The following is a 21,862-nucleotide window of genomic DNA, read 5'->3' on the forward strand; positions in this document are numbered from 1 at the left end:
CTCGTTTCCATCAGATTAATTCTGTCATTGCTGCAGCGCGCACACGACGACATGTCCTGAGTTATTTCGCTTTCGATTGGAGCGTCTGTCTATCACGTATTAAAGTAGTGGACTCATATAAACAAGTTTGGGTTTTTTTCCCCCCTTTTCCCCTGTGGGACTTGACTGGAATGCAAACTCTTTAAAGTCTGATTGAGTTGCTGTGTCACCAGATGGATTTGTGCTGCAGGCATTTAGCTCAGGCCAGAAGAGGCCAGTTATGGGGGTGGGGGGAAAAAAAGCCTCGATTTCACAAGCTCTGAACCATTGGTTTCAGATGAAAGAGGAGCTCGGCAATATGAACTTTACGGAACGTGTAAGAGCTGGTGTTGAGCTGGCATCTCGTAAGTTTCACAAGATAATCCGTTTCAGACGGGATGAAAGAATGAGCTTTCTTTCTTTAGTTCAAGCCGCGCTGTCAGGCCAAATGCTGACGGCTCAATTGAGCTGTCAGAGGCTGTGATTTAAATTTTTTTATTTTATTTTTCTGAAAAGCAGAACCTTTAGCTTACTGGATGCTCCATCGCTGGACACATCTTTCAGTGCACATGTACATGCTGCACAAATATCATTAAGATCTTTTCTTTCCTTTTTCAATTTATATGAAGATTTGCCTTTGTTTGTGGGAGATGCAAAGCCCACCAAACAACTGTGTAAATCTATGACCTTTATTGCAGATACCGCTTTGAGGATTTGTATAATATTTTTTCAAAATGACTGACAGTGACCTATTGAGTTGTAGCATATACCCATAGATGAACACGCAGCACGCACGCTCATGTACTGCCTATGGTGGGACATAACTTGCTTGCGCTCTTTGAACAGAGGCATTAGTTAAAGGTCGTAGCATTTCAGCGTTGGTTGCCGAGGCATTTTGCATAATGATTTATGTTTTATTTATTCCTTCGCGTAGCAAAAATGTACTCTGATCCGAAAGGAACTTTCTCTTTCTCTCACTGAGCTGAGAATAATAAGCTTACACGAGCCAGATGAGCGGTATGGGGGCCTTGCTCTGTGGTGATTTGCTTGTTCTCCTCTTGTCCGTGTGGGTTTCCATCTGGTAATGTGGTTTCCTCCCACAGACTAAAGACATGCAGATTAGGTTAACTGGAGAGTCCAAATTGCCCCTAGGTATGAGTGTGTGAGTGAATGGTGTGTGTGCTCTGCGATGCACAAGTGAACTATCCAGGATGTATTCCTGCCTCTCGCCCAATGCATGCTGGGATAGGCCTCTCATGACCCTAACCAGGAATAAGCAGGTATAGATAATGGATGGATGGATGGATGGAGAAAGCTTTATAAAATGTTAAAAACAAACTAGGTAGCCCTCACGTACATGGTAAATGGTGAATGACTGATGGTCCTTCAGCCTTGATAATTAGCAGCAGAAATATCCTTTTTTCAATTTTTTTTTACAAATTCTACAACATATGGGTATTGAAATGAATGCTTAATCAAGATCAGTTTTATACCTGAAATGTAATATCTGTTGTAGCTTAAGTGTTATGAAACGCATTTTTGTGTTAGACTTCAAGATGGTTGGTGAAACAAGTTTTATCTTTTTGTTTCCTTCACTGCAGAAGTCTGAATACATTTAGTTGTTCCTTCTGTCTAACATTCTACTTTTGTCAGATTTTCCTTGACAGATACTTTTGACAGGTAGGAATGCCTATAAATATATTGCATTGCAAAAAATAAAAAATAGAAAGAGAAGATCTTGAGAAACCTCTTATTTCTGTGGGTCATAAAATGTTAAAGCTCAGCAGGAGCATCGCTGGTCAGTTGAGGTCTTTCCATTACTGTGAATCCCCCCCCTTCGTATTAAGGGGGGGGGGGGGATATAATGGCGTAGCCTGTAGTGCACTGTCCACATGCTCATTACAAGCTCCGATGTCGGCGGTTCGAATCCGGCCGTGCAACCCTTGTCGTGCGTCTCCACCTCTCTCTCTCTCTCTCGCTCCCCATTCTTCCTGTCTCTGCTCCGTCCTGTCCAATAAAACTCAAAAAGGCATAAAAAAGTGATTTTTTTTTTTTTATAAAAAAAGAGCAGTGACAGACGACTCTTCTATGCGGGCGCATGCTAAGACTACTCTCAGGACCGTTGCCCGGAGACCGTCGCTGTGAGCGACTCCTGTTTCAGTATGCAGGTCCCCTGCCTGAGGGTGCGTGGCTTGATGTGAACGGGGGTTGACGTGCCGTGCCATTGCAGTGTGAGAACGCTCGCGATGGCGCGTTCGAAAAGACCGAATCGCCCCCCTGACGACTGGATGGTGTCATTACAGGATCGGCCTCCAGGGGGCAGCACTGTGGTGTGTGGGCGCCTTCGAACCTGGTGGCGCCCCACACATACCAAAAACGCAGCCCCTTGTCGTGGGACCATTTTAAAGGCAGCATTTATTTAGGAGGAGCAGGTTCCATTCCTCTCTCTCTCTCTCTCTCTCTCTCTCTCTTTCTTTCTCTATCTCTCTCCCTTAAGGGGCTCACACTTCACTGCCAATATATGTGATGAACATCGCCGAATTGTGTGAGAGACGCGCGGCGGGGGCCGCCTTGGCGCCGAATCAAAAATAAGCCTCCGCTTCCCTGTCTTTGTCGCTTAAGGTGTCCGTCCGAGTGATCGATACGAACAACCACCGACCGCTGTTCTCCCAGCCCAAGTACCAGATCGGCGTCCCGGAGGACACGCCGCCCGGAACAGAGATCCTGCGGCTCGACGCCAGCGACGGGGACGAGAAGGACAAGATGGCGTACACGCTGCTGAGCAGCACCGACCCGTTCAGCCTGCGCAAGTTCCGGCTGGACCCGGGGACGGGCCGGCTCTACACCGCCGAGAGCCTGGACCACGAGACCATGCGGCGCCACACGCTCACCGTCATGGTAAACGCAGACGCCGCGTCACATGACCCAGGGCTGCCCAGATCTACTGCCACTCCAACCCTAACAAACCTCACCTCATTCAGCAGCTAGAGCAGGGCTGCCCAGATCTACTGCCACTCCAACCCTGACAGAGCACGCCTCATTCAGCTGGGCTACCCAACCCTGCTCCTGGAGGTCTGCTGTCACTCCAACCCTAATGGAGCACACCTCATTCAGCAGCTAGAGCAGGGCTGCCCAACCCTGTTCCTGGAGTTCTACTGTCCTGTAGGTTTTCACTCCATCCCTAATCTGGCACACTTGGCTCTACTAATTAGCTGCTCTGTGAAAACTCTAGCTGGTGTATGAGGTGTGTTTTGTGTGTATGCAGGCACACTCTCACTCATGGTACCCAAATGCATCACCTAACCCTGGTCTGTCCAACCCCGTTCCTGGAGATCTACTGTCTCTCCATACCTAGCGAACCACACCTCATTCAGCAGCTGTAGATCTCATTGAGCTGCTACGATTCCGTGAGCGTTTTGATCCTCTTGTTTAAGATCCAACAGCTGCCATGCTGTTCACATCTGACTCTGCTCCTCCTGCGTTGCGCTCTCTGTTGATTTACTGCATCTGTCCTGGGCAGTGACAGCTGACGGTGACGGATGGGGAGGGAAATATGTTTTCTTTTTTCTACTCCTTCTTCGCTTCTTTGCAAGATTGTGTCATATTTACCGAGATGCGGAGAACGGTGTAAAACCTTCTTAAAATTGTTTTTTTCTTGTACAACACTTTTTTTTTTTTTCGTTTTTTGTTTTTTTCAGGTGCGCGATCAGGACGTTCCCGTGAAGCGCAACCTGGCGAGGGTGATCGTTAACGTGGGGGACGCCAACGACAACGCGCCGCGCTTCACCAGCACGTCCTACTCCGCGCGCGTGCTGGCGTCCGCCGCGCCGGGCTCGCTCGTGCTCCAGGTCACCGCTCGCGACAAAGACAAGGGCCAGAACGCCGAGATACTCTACACCATAGAGTCCGGTACTGTCCTCTCGCCCACACGTCACCTTACATTACATTTAGGCATTTGGCAGACGCTCTTATCCGGAACTTTTTTTTTTTTTTTTTACATAGCATTTACATTGCATGCATTATACAGCTGGATATATACTGAAGAAATGCAGGTTGAATACCTTGCTAACCTATAACCTGCAGGTTACAAGCCCAGTTCCTTACCCATTATACTACACTGCTGCTCGCATAGCAAAGCCCTTGGGGGCACCAGTGAATTCAGCCCACTTGACACTGTTGCCTGTTGCTAGGAAATGGCATGTTTGACAGGGTTGTGAAGATCTGACCTGAGCCAGAGCGGGCAGCGAGACTGGGCCTTTTACCCACTTAGTTGTTTGTAGGATTTAATTGGTCTTTTCACCGCCATTTTGTGTTTTGTAAGAGACTTTAATAAGAGACTTGTGGGAGGATGCTGTCTTCCTGGAAAGTGCGTGTCTAAGCTATTTGAAAGGTCTCAGCTAATTGAAACAGTGACTCTAAAAGGGGTATCTTTAACTCTGAGGGAAAAGAGAGAAAAGAGAGGGTTTGAGCACTTATAGTGGACCAAAGATCTTAATGTATAATGCCCCTTTGAAAACTTATAATCCTGCTACTTTTTACTCTGTTTTGACTTTACTCTTTACCTCACCATGATTTCAATTTTTTGTTTTAATTGGTAAGCATAATGATACATAAATGATCTACACTTTTGCTAATGCTAAACCTCTCATTTTTGCTAATGCTAGAGCTCTTATTCTCTTAATTTTCTAGATGGATGAGAATCAATGTTTGCCCTAATGTGGTGATGCATTGTTTTCCCTGTCCTTTTGTTTTGTGCAGGAAATGTGGGGAATTCCTTCGCCATCGATCCCGTTTTGGGCACCGTGACTGTGGCGAAGGAGCTGGATGGCGACAGCGAGTTCGAGCTGGTCGTGAGGGCGTCGGACAAAGGCCTGCCCCCCCTCAGCGCCCTGACGACGGCCCGCGTCGCCGTCGCCGCCTCCGATAACGCCAGGCCCGAGTTCGCCGAGCGCGAGCTCTGGGCCGAGGTCAGCGAGGCGGCGGCCGCGGGGAGCTTCGTGAGCGTGGTCGCCGCCGCCAGCCGGTCGTCCGTCTCCTACCGAATCAGAGAGGGGAACGCGAACGGCGCTTTCGACATCAACCCCGCCTCCGGCGTGGTCGTGACTCGAGGGGCCCTGGACTACGAGACTCGGCCTCAGTACAGGCTGACCGTGCAGGGCACCGACATGGCGGGGATGGCGAGCAACGCCACGCTGCTCGTGCGCCTGGTGGACGAGAACGACAACGCCCCCGTCTTCGCCCGGGCGGAGTTCGCGGGCGTGGTCAGCGAATCGGCTCCTCCGAACAGCGTGGTTTTGACCCGGGACCAAACCCCGCTGGTCGTACGGGCCTCGGACGCCGACCAAGATCTGAACGCCCGGCTGGTTTACGAAATCGTCGAGCCGTCCGCCCGCCGGTACTTCGCGGTCGATTCCGGCACCGGAGCCGTGCGGACAGTCGCCGGCCTGGACTATGAACAGAGGAACGGTTTCCGGTTCGCCGTGCAGGTCCACGATTTGGGAACGCCACGCCTGTTTGCCGAGACGGCCGCCAACGTCACGGTCCGAGTTCTGGACGTTAACGACTGCCCCCCGCGGTTCGGCCGGGACCTGTACGAGGCATCGATCCTGGCGCCCACGTACCGAGGGGTGAAAGTAATTACGGTAAACGCCACAGACGCGGACAGCGGCGGACGTTCCGAGCTGCTTTTCTCCATTTCGAAGGGCAACGAGGGAGCCAGGTTTCGGATGGATCCCGTCTCGGGCGCCATCTTGGTGGAGAACGCCACGCAGCTGCGGGGCGGGTATGAGCTGACCCTGAGGGTCTCCGATGGGCGGTTCGTCGGCACTGCGACGGTGAGGATTACCGTGAGGGAGAACAAAAACGGCACTGTGAGGTTCACCCAGGACTCGTATGCCGCCCGCGTTCCGGAACACTCGTCCGAAAAGAGAACGCTCGCCGTGGTCGCCGTTCTGGGGAGCCCCATCAACGAACCCCTGTTTTACGCCATTCTGAATCCGGACCGGCGGTTTGCGATCGGGCGCACTTCGGGGGTGCTGTCCACCACGGGCGTGCCCTTCGACCGCGAGGAGCAGGACGAGTTTGACGTGGTCGTGGAAGCGGCGAAGGAACAGCAGTCGTCCGGGTTCGCTCACGTCTTGGTGAAAGTGACCGTGGAGGACGTGAATGACAACAGGCCCGTGTTTGTTAACCTGCCCTATCCAGTGTCTCAGGTGCAGAGGGAGGCCGCGGTGGGTCATGTCATCAGACAGGTCACCGCTGTGGACAGAGATACCGGCACTAACGGCGAGGTACACTACAGCTTGCGGGATCACCAGGAGTATTTTAATATAAGCTCATCGGGTGAAATTTATCTAAAAAAGCCGTTCGAGCTGGATGTGCTGAGCTCCGAGTTTGTGATTAACGTAGAGGCCGAAGACGGCGGAGAACCGTCGCTTTCGTCTACGGTGGAAGTGAAGGTCGCCGTGGTGGACAAGGCCGTGCCGGTGTTCGAAAAGCCGTTTTATAGCATTGAAATCCCAGAGAACGTACAGTTACGTGCTCCAGTGGTGCATGTCCAAGCCAGTGGCTCCGAGGGTCCTCACGTAGGGTACAGCATCAGCGAAGGGGACCCGTTCCGGCAGTTTTCCATCGACTTCAGCACAGGGGTCCTGCATGTCGTTCAGCCGCTGGACTACGAGACCCATCCTGCCTATAAGCTGAGCGTGAGAGCGACGGACTTGCTGACGGGCGCGCACGCCGAGGTTTTTGTGGACATCATACTGGAGGATGTCAACGACAACCCCCCGGTGTTTGGAGCGGAGGTCTACGCTGCCAGTCTGTCCGAAGCCTCTGTGATCGGCACGTCAGTGCTGCGGGTAACGGCCTCCGACGCTGATTCCGGCGGCACCGGAGCGCTCTTCTATCAGCTCGTCGAAGACGGCGGTGAGAATTTCGACTGCTTCGGCATCGATCGCGACAGCGGGGTCATCTGGACGGCCTGCGCGTTGGACCGCGAGGAAACTGCGCGGCACAAGTTGGTGGTGAGAGCCGTCGACGACGGCGTGCCCGCCCTGTCCAGCGACGCGGCCGTGCTGATCGACGTGACCGACCTGAACGACAACGCGCCGGTCTTCACTCACCGTGCGTACGAGGCCAGCGTCAGCGAGCTCGCCCCGGGCGGGCACTTCGTCACGCGCGTGCAGGCCTCCGACGCGGACAGCTCGGACGCCGGCAAACTGGAGTACTCCCTGCTCTCCGGAAACGAGGACGGCAGCTTCGCCATCGACGGAAAGAGCGGGCTGATTACCGTTTCGACCCACCGCAGAACGCCGATGCTGCCGCTGTACAACCTGAACGTCTCCGTGTCCGACGGAGTCTTCCGGAGCTCGGCCGCCGTCAGGCTTAGGGTCGTCGGCGCAAACTCGCACGGCCCCGCCTTCCCTCAGACGGACTACGTGGTCGAGCTTTCCGAGAGCGCGCCCGCGGGCACGCTGGTCGCAGAAATCAAAGCCACGGACGAGGATGCCGGAACTTTCGGCCGAGTGGCGTACTACATCGTCAGCGGCTTCGCCAAAGAGAAATTTTCCGTTAATGAAGCTGGGCAGATTTTCACTGTGGAGAGAGTCGATCGGGAAAGGCCTACCGAGAAAATTATTCCCATAAGCTTGATGGCCAAAGATGGCGGTGGAAAGGTTGCCTTTTGCACCGTCAGTGTGGTCCTGACTGACGTCAACGACAACGCTCCGGAGTTCCTGGCTGTCGAATACAGGGCGAGCGTGGCATCGGACGTCCCGCGGGGAACCATAGTCGTCAAAATTACAGCCACGGACATGGACGAAGGATCGAACGCTGACGTTACCTACTCCATCCAGGCAGACGATGGTGGCAACATTGAGGAAAACTTTGAAATACACCCGTTCAGCGGCGTGGTCATAACTAAAGAAAGCCTAACTGGCCTGGAAAATGACCTGTGTGTTTTCTATGTGAGGGCCAAAGATGCTGGAAATCCAGCTAGGCACTCTGTTGTGCCTGTTTCTGTTAAAGTACTACCCCCCGAAGTGCCTGTGCTAAAGTTTGTGGAACCACATTACAGGTTTACGGTTGCTGAAGATCTCCCTATTGGATCAGAGATAGGTGTTATCCAGGCTGAGAGCGAGCATGCTGTGGTTTATTCTCTTGTCAAGGGAAATACTCTGGAGGGCAACCGGGATGAGGTGTTTGTCATTGACAGAGACACGGGGACGCTAAAACTGGAGAAAGGACTTGACTATGAGACAACCAAATGGTACCAGCTGACACTGCTGGCCCAAATAAGCTATGAAGGAGATGACATCACAACCGCCATGGATATAAACATCCTGATAAAGGACGTCAACGACAACAGGCCTCAGTTTGAGTCCGACCCGTACGAGGCCTTTGTTGCAGAGAACCTGCCGGAGGGGACTTTGGTGATCCCGGTGAAAGCCGTCGACCTCGACGCCGGCAGCAATGGCCTGGTCTCGTACAGCCTCGATCAGAACCAGGAGACCGAGGACATCGCCGAGCTCTTCGCCGTCGACAGCGAAACGGGCCGGGTCACGACGCTGAGGCCGCTGGACCGCGAGACGCGGTCCGCGTACGCCGTGGCCGTGGTCGCCACCGACCTGGGGGAGGAGGGGCGGCTGTCGGCCTCCGCGACGGTGCGGGTCACGGTGGCGGACGCGAACGACTGCCCGCCGCGCTTCACGGCCGAACTCTACAGGGGGACGGTGAGCGAGGACGACCCTCTCCCCAGCGGGGTGGTCGCCATCCTGAGCACCACGGACGCCGACTCCGACGAAGTCAACAGACAAGTCAGCTACTACATCACAGGTCAGCTTTCAGCTCCGATCGCCATTTTGAAAAAAATGAAGCATATCAGGGAATGTTTTACTACACTTATATTTAATATATATATAATATATATTTAACTTTATATATACTGTCATGAAACTTTTTAAACTGTAAACATTTGGCATTGGGAAATCATGCATTTTGTAATTAGGTCACTGAGGAAAAAGGAAAATGCATAATTATCCCCGTGTTAAATTGACCAGGGAGACTCGACTACTAGGGCTAATTAACTTGTGTGAATAACAATGTCAGATTTATTATCAGGAGATATGCTAAATTAGTGAGCTTATTTTTTTTAAGTGCTGATTCTGTACATGGCACATAGAACAAACAGCCTCCTTATAGTTTTACTAAATATTTTATCCTGCTGCTCAGATGTCTCTAATAACACTATACTGTAAGACCCAGAATGTCAGGTGCATCGAATTGTGAAAAACTGTTCAATCCCGTAATCGTATTACCCATTCAGCTGGTGGCGTGAGCCACTGCACTCACAATATCTGGGAGTCTTGGAAATGAGAGAATTGCTTTGTTTGATGCCCATTGCAGATTTTATTTAGTTTTTCTTTTCCGTACTTGCTTCGGTCGTTCGATAGTGAGCCGGAGCACCTACAGAAAGCTGAATCCTCGATAAAGAATAAATGTGGCTTTTTTTTTTTAGAACTGAGAGCGAAAACATAGCCCTGTAGTTGAGGGGGCTGCTTTGTGCTCCGTGGAACAGGCAGGAAATGGAAGGGACTTACAGGCGTTTTCTGTTGCCGCGGCAGCCCGGTTCCTCTGTGCTCACTGTTCAGTCGCCGCACGTTACCGAGTGTATTCCTGCAGCTCTCCGACTTTCAGCTTACTGAGGTGTTCCTCTCCCCCCCTCTCCCCCCCTCTCTCCCCCTCCCTCCCCCTCCCCCCTGCTGGCTCCTCTGTTCAAGCTTTTTCCTCTAAAACTTCCGTTATTGTTCATTAGCTTGAAATGTCACCCTCCCGCTGAAATTTTTTTTTTTTCTTCTTTTTTTTTGCAGACGGGGACCCACTGGGACAGTTTGGCATTGAGCACGTACAGAAAGACTGGAAGGTCTCAGTGAGGAAGCCCCTGGACCGGGAGGAGAGGGACAATTATCTCCTAAATATCACGGCCACCGACGGAACCTTTGTGGCCAGGGGCGCCGTGGAGGTGAAGGTCCTGGACGCGAACGACAACAGCCCCGTTTGCGGGAAGGTGCGCTTCCCCAAATGTCATGCTACCCGCGGCGTTCTGCCAATCACAACACATCCATGCATATTCAATTCTGGAGCATAAAAAAAACACAAAAAAAAACTATTGGGGGGGGAGGTGAAGAGGAAGGTCAGTGGAATGCTTCAGTGCATTAATAAAGCGCATTGCTGGCGAGTCAATAATGTATTCCATAATGCTTTGCGTCCCCTGCATTTCTATAGCATGAGTTAGGCTCTGTGGCTGTGTATAATTTTTTGTGGCGATGTGACCGCCCTCCTTTGCAGACCCTCTACGCTGAAACCGTACCCGAGGATGCCCCCCCTGGACAGCTGATCTTGGAAATCTCGGCCACTGATGCAGACATACGTTCCAATGCGGAAATCTCTTACAAGCTCTTCGGTGCAGGAGCGGAACTGTTCAGCCTCGACTCCCATACAGGTAAGTGGCTTAATGCTGTGCATATGGCTGCTCGCAAAGGTTACGGTGACTTAATGTGAAAGGTAAATATGCAAATGCATTTAAATTATGAATTAATGTAAAAAAAAAAATGCTAAATCAAAATGCTTATTTTACTGGCATGTTTGTCCCTAATATTACAAACCCAATTAAGTTAGCAATGCTTAATTGTGTTTGTCCAAACATGAGCCTGCTGGACGAGCCGTTAATAAATTAAATCTAGCGGGAAAAATGCGATGTGGGTGTAATCGCACCAGTGCTGTGCAAACTATTTGTGCTTTGAGTGACAGGAATCATTAGTATTAAGTGAGGGAACTGATTAAGTGCTGTATCTCTCTCTCCAGTGTGGTTTGTTTATTATAGAATTTAAATAAGCAAAGTCGTCTTCTAATGAAACGAAGCATCACGGGCTCCTGGGCGGAAGGTCAGCCTGGCTGCTCGCTCTGCGTGTTTTATTCTGCGCTCTGATTGGTCTGTCCGTACGCAAGGCGAGCTGAGAACGCTCCTGCCGCTGGACCGGGAGGAGCGGGACGCGTACGAGCTGCGGGCGCGAGCGCTGGACGGGGGCGGGCGCCACTGCGAGTCCCGCGTCAGGATCGCCGTGGGCGACGTCAACGACAACGCGCCGCGGTTTGCGTCCGAAACCTTCGCCGTCTCCGTCTTCCAGGACACCGAGGTTCACACCTTCGTAGCTCGGCTGCAGGCCAGCGATGCCGATTTGGGTAAGCAGTGGGGGAGGGGGGGGGGGGTGACGTTACGTTGGACCGGATTGTTCTGCTGGTTCAAAGGGAAACGATCCTGTCCAATCGCTACAACACCGTTATGAATCATAGCAAAATGTAAATTAAACTTTCTGACTCAACCTCATAAGAATTGAGGAGCATTACATTTCATTACATTTATTTGGCAGGCATTTTAATGTACAATAAGTGCATACTGAATGTCACTGGAACTGCTACAAAACACCGGTCCGATAAGGTACAATACTCATTATGTGACAGTTATCCATAGCCATGTACACATTTCCAGTCCAGTTCACACAGTAAGCGTAAGTCTAGAACATATGAGAAAGGGCCATTTGGTCAATCCAGGCTTGCTATATAATCACCATCCTGATGAGCTGTTATGATTGCCAGTTCCATACCATGACGCTAATACATTTTGCATCCACAGCTGTTGCCTGTTAATTCATTTTCCAGTCACGTTCGATGGCTTCTGAACTTTGTCCCTGATGTGCTCGGTTTTTGTTTTTTTTAGATATTCTTAATAATGTCATCTCATAAATGCTTTTGTGAAAGGTTACGCGGTGTTATCGTTATTTATAATATCCTCAGATATGTTGGGTTGCGTGAGCCAGACAGCACAAAGTGGAACACGGTGTTCAAAGTCGGTTCTCTCTGAATCCCCTTTTATGAATTCTGAGTTCATAATCAGAGAACATCGGCAGCTGCACCAGTGCAGACGCAACGCAAACCTTTTTTTGATGACAGACCGCCTTAAAGTATTTCTCACTGATGCCTTTTCTTACTTTCAACACTTTAAAAAAGGTAATCTCTTTTTAATTGAGAAACAGTGAATGTGTACAACTGAAAACCGAAATCCAATTAAATGACAGCGTCAGCTAAAAAAAAAAAAAAAAAGCGTGGAAACAGAAAAACAAAAAGAATTGCGATTCATTACACGCTCCCGAGATCGCAAACAGCCGACTGAAAAATTCTGAGAGATCCAAACAGCCAGAAAATAACTTTCCTGCAGCGCTCCTCTCCTTCAGCGTTAAGGTTTCTAAATCACTGTGGGGCTCCTGCAGGTTAGTATGTAATATGGTTGCAAATCCTCATTTTCTTTAAATGGTCTGTGTAGACTGGTGTTTTCTGGTAAATGGAATATAAATATTTAACGCATTCAAATGCAAGAGTATCTGAAAATTAGATTAGACCTTATGGGGATATATTCTAAGAACCGGTGTGCTGTGTCTTACATTTTGTTAAGAATATGAAGCCTCATTATCGTGTGTTATTTGATGAAGTGGGTCTTTATGCAGTGGTACCCAGGGAGACAGAACAGAGAGAGTTAACCTTTAATCTGAGAACGGTCCGTAGCCTTGTTCAACAAGGATTTTAATTTAAATACAGTTTACTTAGTTCTGTCTAGTGTGGTCCAATTAGATTGGGTTTCACTGAACAGTTTAATAGATAAGACGCCAGTGATAGGTTTTAATGAAAGTTTGTTTATTTATTTGGTTTGTTTTTGACTCAAATTATTTGGAGTGTGTCGAGGCGGAGCTACCACATTAGATGCAGTCATGTAAAAAAATGAGTTGGCAGGTAACAGGCGATCCTTGCTTATTAAAGATTAATTTTAATAAGCTTAAAGTTAATCACGCTAAATCATTAATCAACAAGCTCTTTCGAGGGGAAAGCTGGTTCTCTCTATCCTATAGCTTACCAGCCACCCCAGGTCTTGTGAGGCCTATATGTTCCACTGCTGTTCCACCCTAAACGTTCAGACGAAGTCGCTAACGTGAAACGTGACGGAGAAAGCAGAATGTTGTCGAACGTGCGCGAAACCGTTCCGCCGCTGTTACCGTGCCGACGGCGTATACGGACTGACGTCGGTTTAACGATTCTGACGGGCAGTCGCCTGGATATCGACCGGATCGGCGGACACAATAGCGCAGCTGTTCTCGCGTTGTGTGCGAAACGTCTGTGGAGCCGGGCGGGGCCTTCGCTGTATTTCCACTGCTGGCTGTCAAGTGCTGTCTGTTCAATTAAAGCCCACTTGCATGCTGGGCCTGTTTTTTTTCCCCGTCCTTCCAAAACCACCGGAGTAGACTCCGCATCTCTGTGCTGGGCCCCAGAGGGAGGGGGGTCTTCGCACTGTTCGTTTCAGGTCAACCCTTTCTCCGACGTGCCCTCATGCAAAATGCATTAATGCTCGTCTTTATGCTCGTTCAGCCGGACGCTGAGAACGAGTGCCTTTTCTCCACAGACGAGCGCCTTCGTTTCTCGCGTAATATTTCATGGCGTTCTGCGAGCCCCTTTCAGGAGTCCTGGAGCTTATCTGTCGACTCGCACGTGCTTTCTGTGTGGGACGGAAGCTGCGGAGGAACATTCCACGTCCTCCCTGTGCGCTATCTTTGCATAGTTTGCCGTCGTCGAGAACATCGCCCCGATCGCAGAAACACCGTTGTGTGCCTCTAATCACGGAAAGTAAACAGACAGACCCTCCTAATCGCACCCGAGCGGACATCTTGATAATCTCAGCCAAACACGTTCCCCCTCCGAACATGTACACCAATGCGGGTGCTGCTAAGAATGAAAGTCAACAGGGTTTGTTTATGAATGTTTGCTGATGGCAATAAAGATTGCTAAATGATTTGGCTCACTTCCCTCGGTGGTCATTAAGCAATTTCGACAGAGTAATTTGGTCAGATATAATTGATCCGGACAACAGACTGGCAATAAAAAAATGCATTCCTCTCTCTCTCTGGCTGCCGCGGTACAACGGGAGTTTGAAGGAGATCTGTTACTTTATGAATGTGACTCTAATGACAGATTACAAATGGCAGCGTCTGCAAAAAAAAAAACCACATTAAAACAATTAGGACGATCTGTCTTTGTCTCGTTTATATTGCGCAGTGCAGGGGTGGTGAAAATTTATCACGGCTGTTTGATTCGCTTTCTTCTTGGTCTGCCCCCCCCCCCCTCCCTCCCTCCCTCCCCAGGTTCGAACGGCGATATCCTGTACTCGTTTGTGGACTCGGCGGATGGGCGGTTCTCCATCGACGAGCGGTCGGGGATCATCAGCCTGGAGAAGCCGCTGGACCGGCGGGCGCGAGCCGCCTTCACGCTCCGGGCCCAGGCCGTGGACCAGGGCGCCCCCCGCAGGCTGTCCTCGGCCTGCGCGGTGGCGGTGTCCGTGCTGGACGTGGGCGACGCCCCCCCGGCGTTCGAGCGGCGGGAGTACGCCGCCGCGGTGCCCGAGGACGTGGCGGCGGGGACCCTGGTGCTGCGCGTCTTCGCCGTCGCCAGGGACGCCCAGCCCAAGGCCGAGGTCTCCTACGCCGTCGTCGCCGGCAACGAGGGCGGGGCCTTCAGCGTCGACTCGCGCACAGGTGAGTGTCGATGTCCGGCCGCGGTGACCTGAACGCAGCGGCGTGTCTCCGTCATGTGTCTACGCCACGAGGGTCGGCGGTTTCCCCCACTGTGTTCTGAGCCGCCGCTGAATTGGCCTTGTCTGTCTCTCCGACTGTGCAGGCGACATCTTTGTGATCGGGAGTCTGGATTACGAAAGCACGCGGGAGTACTATCTGACCGTGGAGGCCACGGACGCACGCACGCCGTCCCTCAGCGACGCGGCCACGGTCACCATCAACGTGACCGACGTCAACGACAACAGTCCCGCGTTCAGCCAGTCCGCGTACGCCGCCGTCGTCGGGGAAGACTGCGATCCGGGGAAGACCGTCGTCGCTGTGAGTGTTTATCCCCCCCCCATCCCCACCCCCACCCCATTAAATTACCTGATATTGGCGATGTCAATGAGGACTAATCAGAGCCCGCACAGCTTCACAATTAGCCATGATGGAGGCGTAGGTGTAAAAGATGTAAATTGATTGTCTCCTGTTGGAGAGCGTTTGTCACCCGAGCTGTTCCTGATCCAGCCGCGGCGGAACTAAAGACTGCGTGTTAATACCTGTCTGCGAAAACTGTTCTCAATCTGCCTAATTTCCCCGCGGATCCCGGAGCGTGTTTACCGATTTTTGAGGGGTGCGTGATTGAAGCGAGCGTTTGTGACGTCCGCCGGGCCGATCGTAAAATCCGTCGTCTCGTCAGGTCGTGGCCGAGGACGCCGACGGGCCGCCCGGCAACCGCGTCCGTTACTCCATCGTCGGCGGCAACCAGGGCGGCCCCTTCACCATCGACGCGGTCAAAGGCGAGGTCAAGGTCGCTCGGCAACTAGACAGAGAGAAGGTACGTTTTTTTGCTTTTTTCCCCCCGTGAAACAAAAATGGCGGTAGCCTTCTGTTCTTCTGAGATGGTTTCATCGCGGCTTGGATGATCGTTGGAAGAGGGCTAAAATGGAAGCTGCGTTTCTACGCCGCTGTGTTAATTTGCTCGTGAAAGGTGCAGATGAGGTTCAGGAGTCTCTCTTCTTCTTTCTTCCCCCCCGCTGTTTGAATTAGATATCGGGGTACACCCTGACCGTGCAGGCCTCGGACAGCGGAAGCCCTCCCAAATCCAGCAGCGCCACGGTCAACATCGACGTGTCCGACGTGAACGATAATCCCCCGGTCTTCTCCCAGGCCAACTACAGCCTCGTCGTCCAGGTGAGGGAGTGACAGGCGACCGGCTCGGAGGAGGGCGGAGTTCAGTTCACCGCCTCCACGCTCCGCCTCCTGATGAATTCCTAATGGATGAGCGGTTTCTCCATTACTGAATGCTGAGCAAGGCGGATGTGTGCGGAGTTGCTGACGGGTTGTGCAATGTCGTCGTCCCCCCCTCCCTTGCTCCCCCCCCTCATTTCTCATTGGCCCAGGAGACCCGCCCTGTGGGGACCGTCGTGCTCCAGCTCGCCGTGACGGACAGGGACGCCTCCCACAACGGGCCCCCTTTCTCCTTCACCATCGTCGGGGGCAACGAGGGAAACGCCTTCCAGATCGACCAGGAGGGGGCGCTGCTCACCGCGGCGCGGCTCGACCGGAAGAGGACGGAGCACTACTCGCTGCGGGTGGAGGTGGGGCGGGGGTCTGTCACAAAATAATGCCTCAAAATCATCCTACATAGTACACATTATACAGTACATATGAAGATATACATGTGTCTATTATTTTATGTAGTATTTAGTAGGCTTTTGCAATGGGTCATATTGTGTACCACAAAGGAAACTAATCAGGGAGTGAGACTGGGGTGGGGGAGGGGGCGGGGGAGGGTTATTTGGATATGCTTCATCTGTTTAACGGATGTGCCCTTGCCTCTTGTGTCTGGTGGGTTCAATTACAGGCTTGGTTGTCTGGCTGTTAAGCACTTGTTCAGTGTGCTTGTGGAGGTGAAACGATTTCTAGTTGCGAGATAATGGCCGGGATTAATTACTATTATTTTGGCCAGACTTACAAGTGCGGGATCAATGGCCTCTTCCGTTTCCAGTTAAAGACCTCGCCCATGATCTGCATTTCCTGTCGCTGAAACGTTTATGACTCTTCACTCAGACCTAAATATTTATCTCACAAAAAATCTAATGCATAAAGAAGTGACTAAAGTTCGTCTAGACAGTGTGTTTACCCAGAGTTCTCTTTCCCCGGCCTGCTAACAGTTTTTTTTAAGTATTTTTGAAAAGTATTTCTGAAGTATTAGTTATGTGACCTAGGCCTGGAGTTAAAATATGATTCTAGAATAAGAAGTAGTGGTGGTGATCTCTAGTCTTGACCTCGGTGTGTGGGATTGGTTTCCTGCGATGTGATTGGTTCTAGCAGATTTTAGCCGATGTGGCATGAGTCACCGCTTCCAATTGGAGCGCTACGCAACATTACGATTCTTGATACCAAATTGTGAACTCACCGATGTTTTCAACAGCGAGTTTACTGGACTGGAGTTTTGATTTAAAAGCAAGACTGCGTGGCGCGTGACACCACCGTCTATGCCCCCCCCCCCCCCCCCCCCCCCCCCCCCCGCTTCTTTTTGGAAGCAGTCACCAGCAGCCATTGATTTTGAGTGGATTTCACGCACCGAGTTTCTCAGAATTAGATTTTTCCCCCAACAAAAGAAACCCATCACTTTTTCATACGCCGCAGATCGCCGAACTCAAATGAAATATTGATCAGAAAGTCAGAGATTTGCAGCCTTTGACACATTTGTTTATTTGGTCTTCGTTGGCCTGGGAGTCGGAGGGGGGCAGGGGAGGGGTGAGGGGGGCATCGTGTTTTTAACGGAAACCGTTGCTGTCGCCGCTGCTCAGCCTCCCGCCGCCGCTGTTTCCTCAGGTGGCGGACAGCGGCAAGCCGCCGCTGGTCTCGTCGGCGCCCGTCAGCGTCCGGGTCATCGAGGAGAGCGTGTACCCCCCTGCCGTGCTCCCGCTGGACGTGTTCGTGACCACGCAGGGGGAGGGGTACGCGGGCGGGGTCCTGGGGAAGATCCACGCCACGGACCAGGACGTCTACGACACGCTGACGTACAGCCTGGCGCCCGGGTCCCGCGGGCCCTTCGCCGTCTCCCCCGGCGACGGCAGGCTGGTGGCGGCCGGGCCGCTGGACGAGGGCCGCTACGCGCTCAACGTGACGGTCACGGACGGGCGCTTCGCCGCGTGGGCCCCCGTGAGCGTGCACGTGCGGCGGGTGACGCGGCGGGCGCTGGACGGCTCGGTGGGCGTGCGGCTCGCCGGCGTCACCCCCGAGGAGTTCGTGGGCGACCACTGGCGCGACTTCCTGCGGGCGCTGCGCGGCGCGGCGGGCCTGCGGCGGGCCGACGTCCTGGTGGTCAGCCTGCAGCCGGTCGGCCCGCCCGCGGCCCTCGACGTCCTCCTCGCCCTGTCGGGAGGCCCCGCCCACTCGGGCGCGGCGGCCGTGTTCCGGAAGCTGAACGCCTCGGCGGGTGTCGTCGAGGAGATGACGGGGCTGCGCGTCGTCCGCGTCGTCGACAAGCTGTGCGCCGGCCTGGACTGCCCGCGCCGCTTCTGCGACGAGGTCATCGCCCTGGACACGGGCGCCATGGCGACGCACAGCGCGGCCAGGCTGAGCTTCGTCACCCCCCGCCACCGCAGGTCCGCCGTGTGCCTCTGCAAAGGTACGCTGCGGGCGGGGCTGAGGAACGGCAAGGCAGGCATGACTGCTGCGTACTTACATATCGAGAGCTCGGAAATATAGGGGCCATGTCTGCAGATAATACTGTTATGAGAGTCATAACACTGCTTTTTATTTCCTCTGTGCTGCTGTTCACATCGTTTCTAGTGTTTGATCTGCTGTACAGCAGACACAACAAAGAGCATTCCCGTGATGATATCTCTTTTTTGGACTAAAATGTCAGACGGACCCCTATACTTCTAAACTCAGGATGTGTGCGTATGTAATTAAATACAGTGCTGGTGTGTTTGTGTTCCTGTATACTGTGTTTTTTTCCCTTTTGTCCCTGGTTGTTTTGTGTTTGTTGTTTAAATGCCCTGTGGGCCTCTTCTGTTTAAGGTGGTAAATGTCCTGTGTTGGACACGCTGTGCGAGGGTCACCCATGTCCTGAGGAGAGTGTGTGCATACCCAATCAGCAGGAAGCAACCTACACCTGTGCGTGTCCAGATGGTAAACCTGGGAAGTGCTCAGGTAAGTCCTCCATCCCCAGATGCAGACTGCAGTTGTGTGACAGCAGGTAGAGCCTTCGCCAAGCAGAATTTTAACTTTCCCCCCGCCTAAATTTGTCAGAAATGTCACAGTGCATTGTGGGATTAGACGTCAGGCAGTCAAGCTGCTCTACTCTCGGCTGCCTTCGTATAATCCGCCGCTCGCCTGCTTTCTGCGAACGCTGCGTTTGCCCACTTCACCGCCGCTTAGCTCAGCTCTTAACGGACGGAGAGTTTTCGTTACGTTCATTTTTTAAACGTCGCTGTTAACATCTCTCGCGCGGACTGAAGCAGACAGGGCCTCATCTTCTCTGGCCCCCCACTTAACCCCCACCCCCCACCCCCTTCCCCCGTCGTGTTTTTTGCTCTTCAGCGGGGCCCTCGCTGACGTTTGGCGGGGAGGGCTATGTCAAGTACCGGCTGACGGAGAACGACAACAAGGAGGAGCTGAAGCTGTCCCTGCGGCTGAGGACCTTCTCCAGCCACGCTACGCTGATGTACGCCCGGGGAACCGACTACAGCATTCTGGAGGTTTGTGTCTGCTATTGCTGCAGCTGATTACCGTGTTAAACACTTATAAGGTGTAAGATCTCCATTAGGCAATGCAATACAGAATTTTCAAGGTTTGTGTTTGTTATTGCTGCCGCTGATAATTATATTAGCCACTTACAAGGTGTAAGATCTCCATTAGGCAATGCACTGCAGCATTCTCGAGGTTTGTGTCTGCTGTTGCTGAGGCTGATAACCGTGTTAAACACTTGTAAGGTGCTAGATCTCCATTAGGCAGTGAAAGGCAGATTTATTTATATAGCACGGGGTGCGATACACACCCAAGTGCAATTCAAGGTGATGTAGACAAAGCACAAAAGGCATTCAGCAAACAGAAGGAAAGCAGTTAAAAAAAATAAAAAAACAATAGAATAGAATAGAATAGAATAAAAAGAGTTTAAATACAAGTAATTAAAAACATTTTGTGATTAGAATGTTCTTAACTGAACATTCTAATGCTGATGTAACATCACTGCTGGTAATTGTAAGCAACGGTGTTCTAGAACACTGGACACTTTTGAAAAAGAAAAGAAAAAATCAAAAAAAAACTGCTCTTCAAAGGGTTAACCAGCCCGTACTGGATTAGCCTCACACCTTCCCATCCGGTCCACATGCAGGCTGTCAGCACAAGCACGGACCGAGTTCATTTCAGACTTGGATAGAAATCAGGGTTGCATTCTTTCACCCTCTCTCAAGGGCCCTTCTGTTATTTGAACAGCCGTGTGAGCGAAACGAGTTTCTCTGAACGTGCTCATTCAGAAGGTTTCTCGAGCTGGCCTGCGTTCAGAGGGAAGCTCAAGCTGAAAATTATATAATATGCTGGCTCTCGCCTTAAGAATAATTTGTCTGTCTCATTGCTAACGTGTACCAGAATATTTTAGCCAAAAACAGAAAGGGAAAGGATTCAGAAAATGTATTGGAGGCTGCAGATAAAATCAGTTCAAATGCGAACCTTCCATGATGTCTTAAATATTGTGATTGTGACTAGAGAAAATGTTTTTTTGCCATTGAACACTTTTCTCTGACTCAAAAGACACCTCCATTCATTTAAACGATAAGAAGAGGTGTTGCATCCCTTTGATGGTCAGCTGGTCAAACGTTCACTGTCCAGTGTAAATCCAAATCTAACAGTACATTTGAGTCCAACAGGGACTATGTGTACTCTGTAACAGTTGATTTAACACTGAGCATTTCACTGTGTACCGAGGAACAAACCTGATGTTTTTGTTTTTGGGGCGGGGGGGTGGAGTCTCCCGTTAATGCTGCGCTCTCTCCGCCCCCCCGCAGGTGCAGAATGGTAGGCTCCAGTACCGGTTTGACTGCGGCAGCGGGCCCGGGCTGGTCTCCGTGCACAGCGTCCAGCTTAACGACGGGGCCTGGCACTCCGTCTCCCTGGAGGTCAGCGGGAACTACGCCAGGCTGGCGCTGGACGGGCTCCACGCGGCCTCGGGCACCGCCCCGGGCACCCTCCGCACCCTCAACCTGGACGACGCCATCTTCTTCGGCGGCGGGCACGTCCGCCAGCTCGCCCTGGGGCAGGGGGGCAGGCGCGGACGCAGCCCCCCCGTCGCCGGCGGTTTCCGCGGCTGCATGCGGGCCCTGGTGCTCAACGGGCAGGAGCTCCCCCTCAGCGCCAAGAGCCACGCCCACAGCCACGCCCACGCCGCGCTGGCGGACGCGGTGGGCGTGTCCCCTGGCTGCGCCATGGCCCCGCCCCTGGGTTGCCATGGCAACCCCTGCACCAATGGCGGGACCTGCTCGTCGCTGCCCGACGGAGGTACCGAAAGTGCTGGGCCCAGGAAGTTGTGCTGAGCCACTTTGTTTGTGACAGTTTGTTTCTGTTAGATTTTTAAAAATGGGATCGATTCTCTTTGCAGGTTATTTCTGTGCCTGCAGTGCCTTATTCATGGGACCTCGCTGTGAAATTGGCAAAACCCCTTGCGCCTCGAACCCCTGTCTGTACGGCGGGACCTGTGTTCCACGCGGTGGAGACTTTTACTGCCAGTGCAGGGGGCAGTACTCCGGACAGAGGTGCGCGGTGCCCAAACATTTTATGAACTCAGAATTTTTATTTGTCTCTGAGGGGTTCCACTCATGTTTTTACAACACCTGCCACCAGCGAACTGTAGGGTGGACTGAGAGGGTTGTTTATTGTGCTGACGACACACAGCCTGTGATTTAAGCCCTGGCCGTGGGTCTTTTTGAGTTTGATTAAGATATATTTTGGTACAGTCGATTTGGCCAATTAGCAAATGTTGTCATCCAGAGTAACTTGCACGGCTTACATCTTTACATACTGCACAGCTGGGTGTTTACCGTAGCAGTTCATGGAACAACTCCAGAGCCTCTATCTGGGAATCGAACCTGCAACCTCTCTGCCCTGGCCATTATGTAGTACATATACGAATTGCACATTGAATTAAGTGAGTAGATCACATAGCATCCCAGGAGCATGTAAGG

The 21,862-nt window shown here is 52.0% G+C and overlaps 1 protein-coding gene across 3 annotated transcripts in view; it reads left to right on the forward strand.

Moving 5' to 3' along the window:
• The window catches only part of LOC135260016 (protocadherin Fat 1-like), a 54,719-nt gene that overhangs the window by 26,779 nt on the left and 6,078 nt on the right, over window positions 1-21,862 (forward strand). For all 3 annotated transcript variants that reach the window (XM_064345067.1, XM_064345068.1, XM_064345070.1), the window contains 16 exons: window positions 2,641-2,916; window positions 3,717-3,927; window positions 4,777-8,850; window positions 9,885-10,081; window positions 10,363-10,516; window positions 11,023-11,256; window positions 14,259-14,648; window positions 14,791-15,005; window positions 15,367-15,504; window positions 15,717-15,860; window positions 16,070-16,267; window positions 17,511-18,309; window positions 18,705-18,836; window positions 19,227-19,384; window positions 20,690-21,179; window positions 21,280-21,433. In XM_064345067.1, coding sequence (XP_064201137.1) covers window positions 2,641-2,916; window positions 3,717-3,927; window positions 4,777-8,850; window positions 9,885-10,081; window positions 10,363-10,516; window positions 11,023-11,256; window positions 14,259-14,648; window positions 14,791-15,005; window positions 15,367-15,504; window positions 15,717-15,860; window positions 16,070-16,267; window positions 17,511-18,309; window positions 18,705-18,836; window positions 19,227-19,384; window positions 20,690-21,179; window positions 21,280-21,433 — 7,964 coding nt within the window. The remainder of the gene's footprint in view (window positions 1-2,640; window positions 2,917-3,716; window positions 3,928-4,776; window positions 8,851-9,884; window positions 10,082-10,362; window positions 10,517-11,022; window positions 11,257-14,258; window positions 14,649-14,790; window positions 15,006-15,366; window positions 15,505-15,716; window positions 15,861-16,069; window positions 16,268-17,510; window positions 18,310-18,704; window positions 18,837-19,226; window positions 19,385-20,689; window positions 21,180-21,279; window positions 21,434-21,862) is intronic.

Source organism: Anguilla rostrata, chromosome 7, assembly GCF_018555375.3.
Source record: "Anguilla rostrata isolate EN2019 chromosome 7, ASM1855537v3, whole genome shotgun sequence".
In the NCBI taxonomy this organism is placed as follows: domain Eukaryota; kingdom Metazoa; phylum Chordata; class Actinopteri; order Anguilliformes; family Anguillidae; genus Anguilla; species Anguilla rostrata.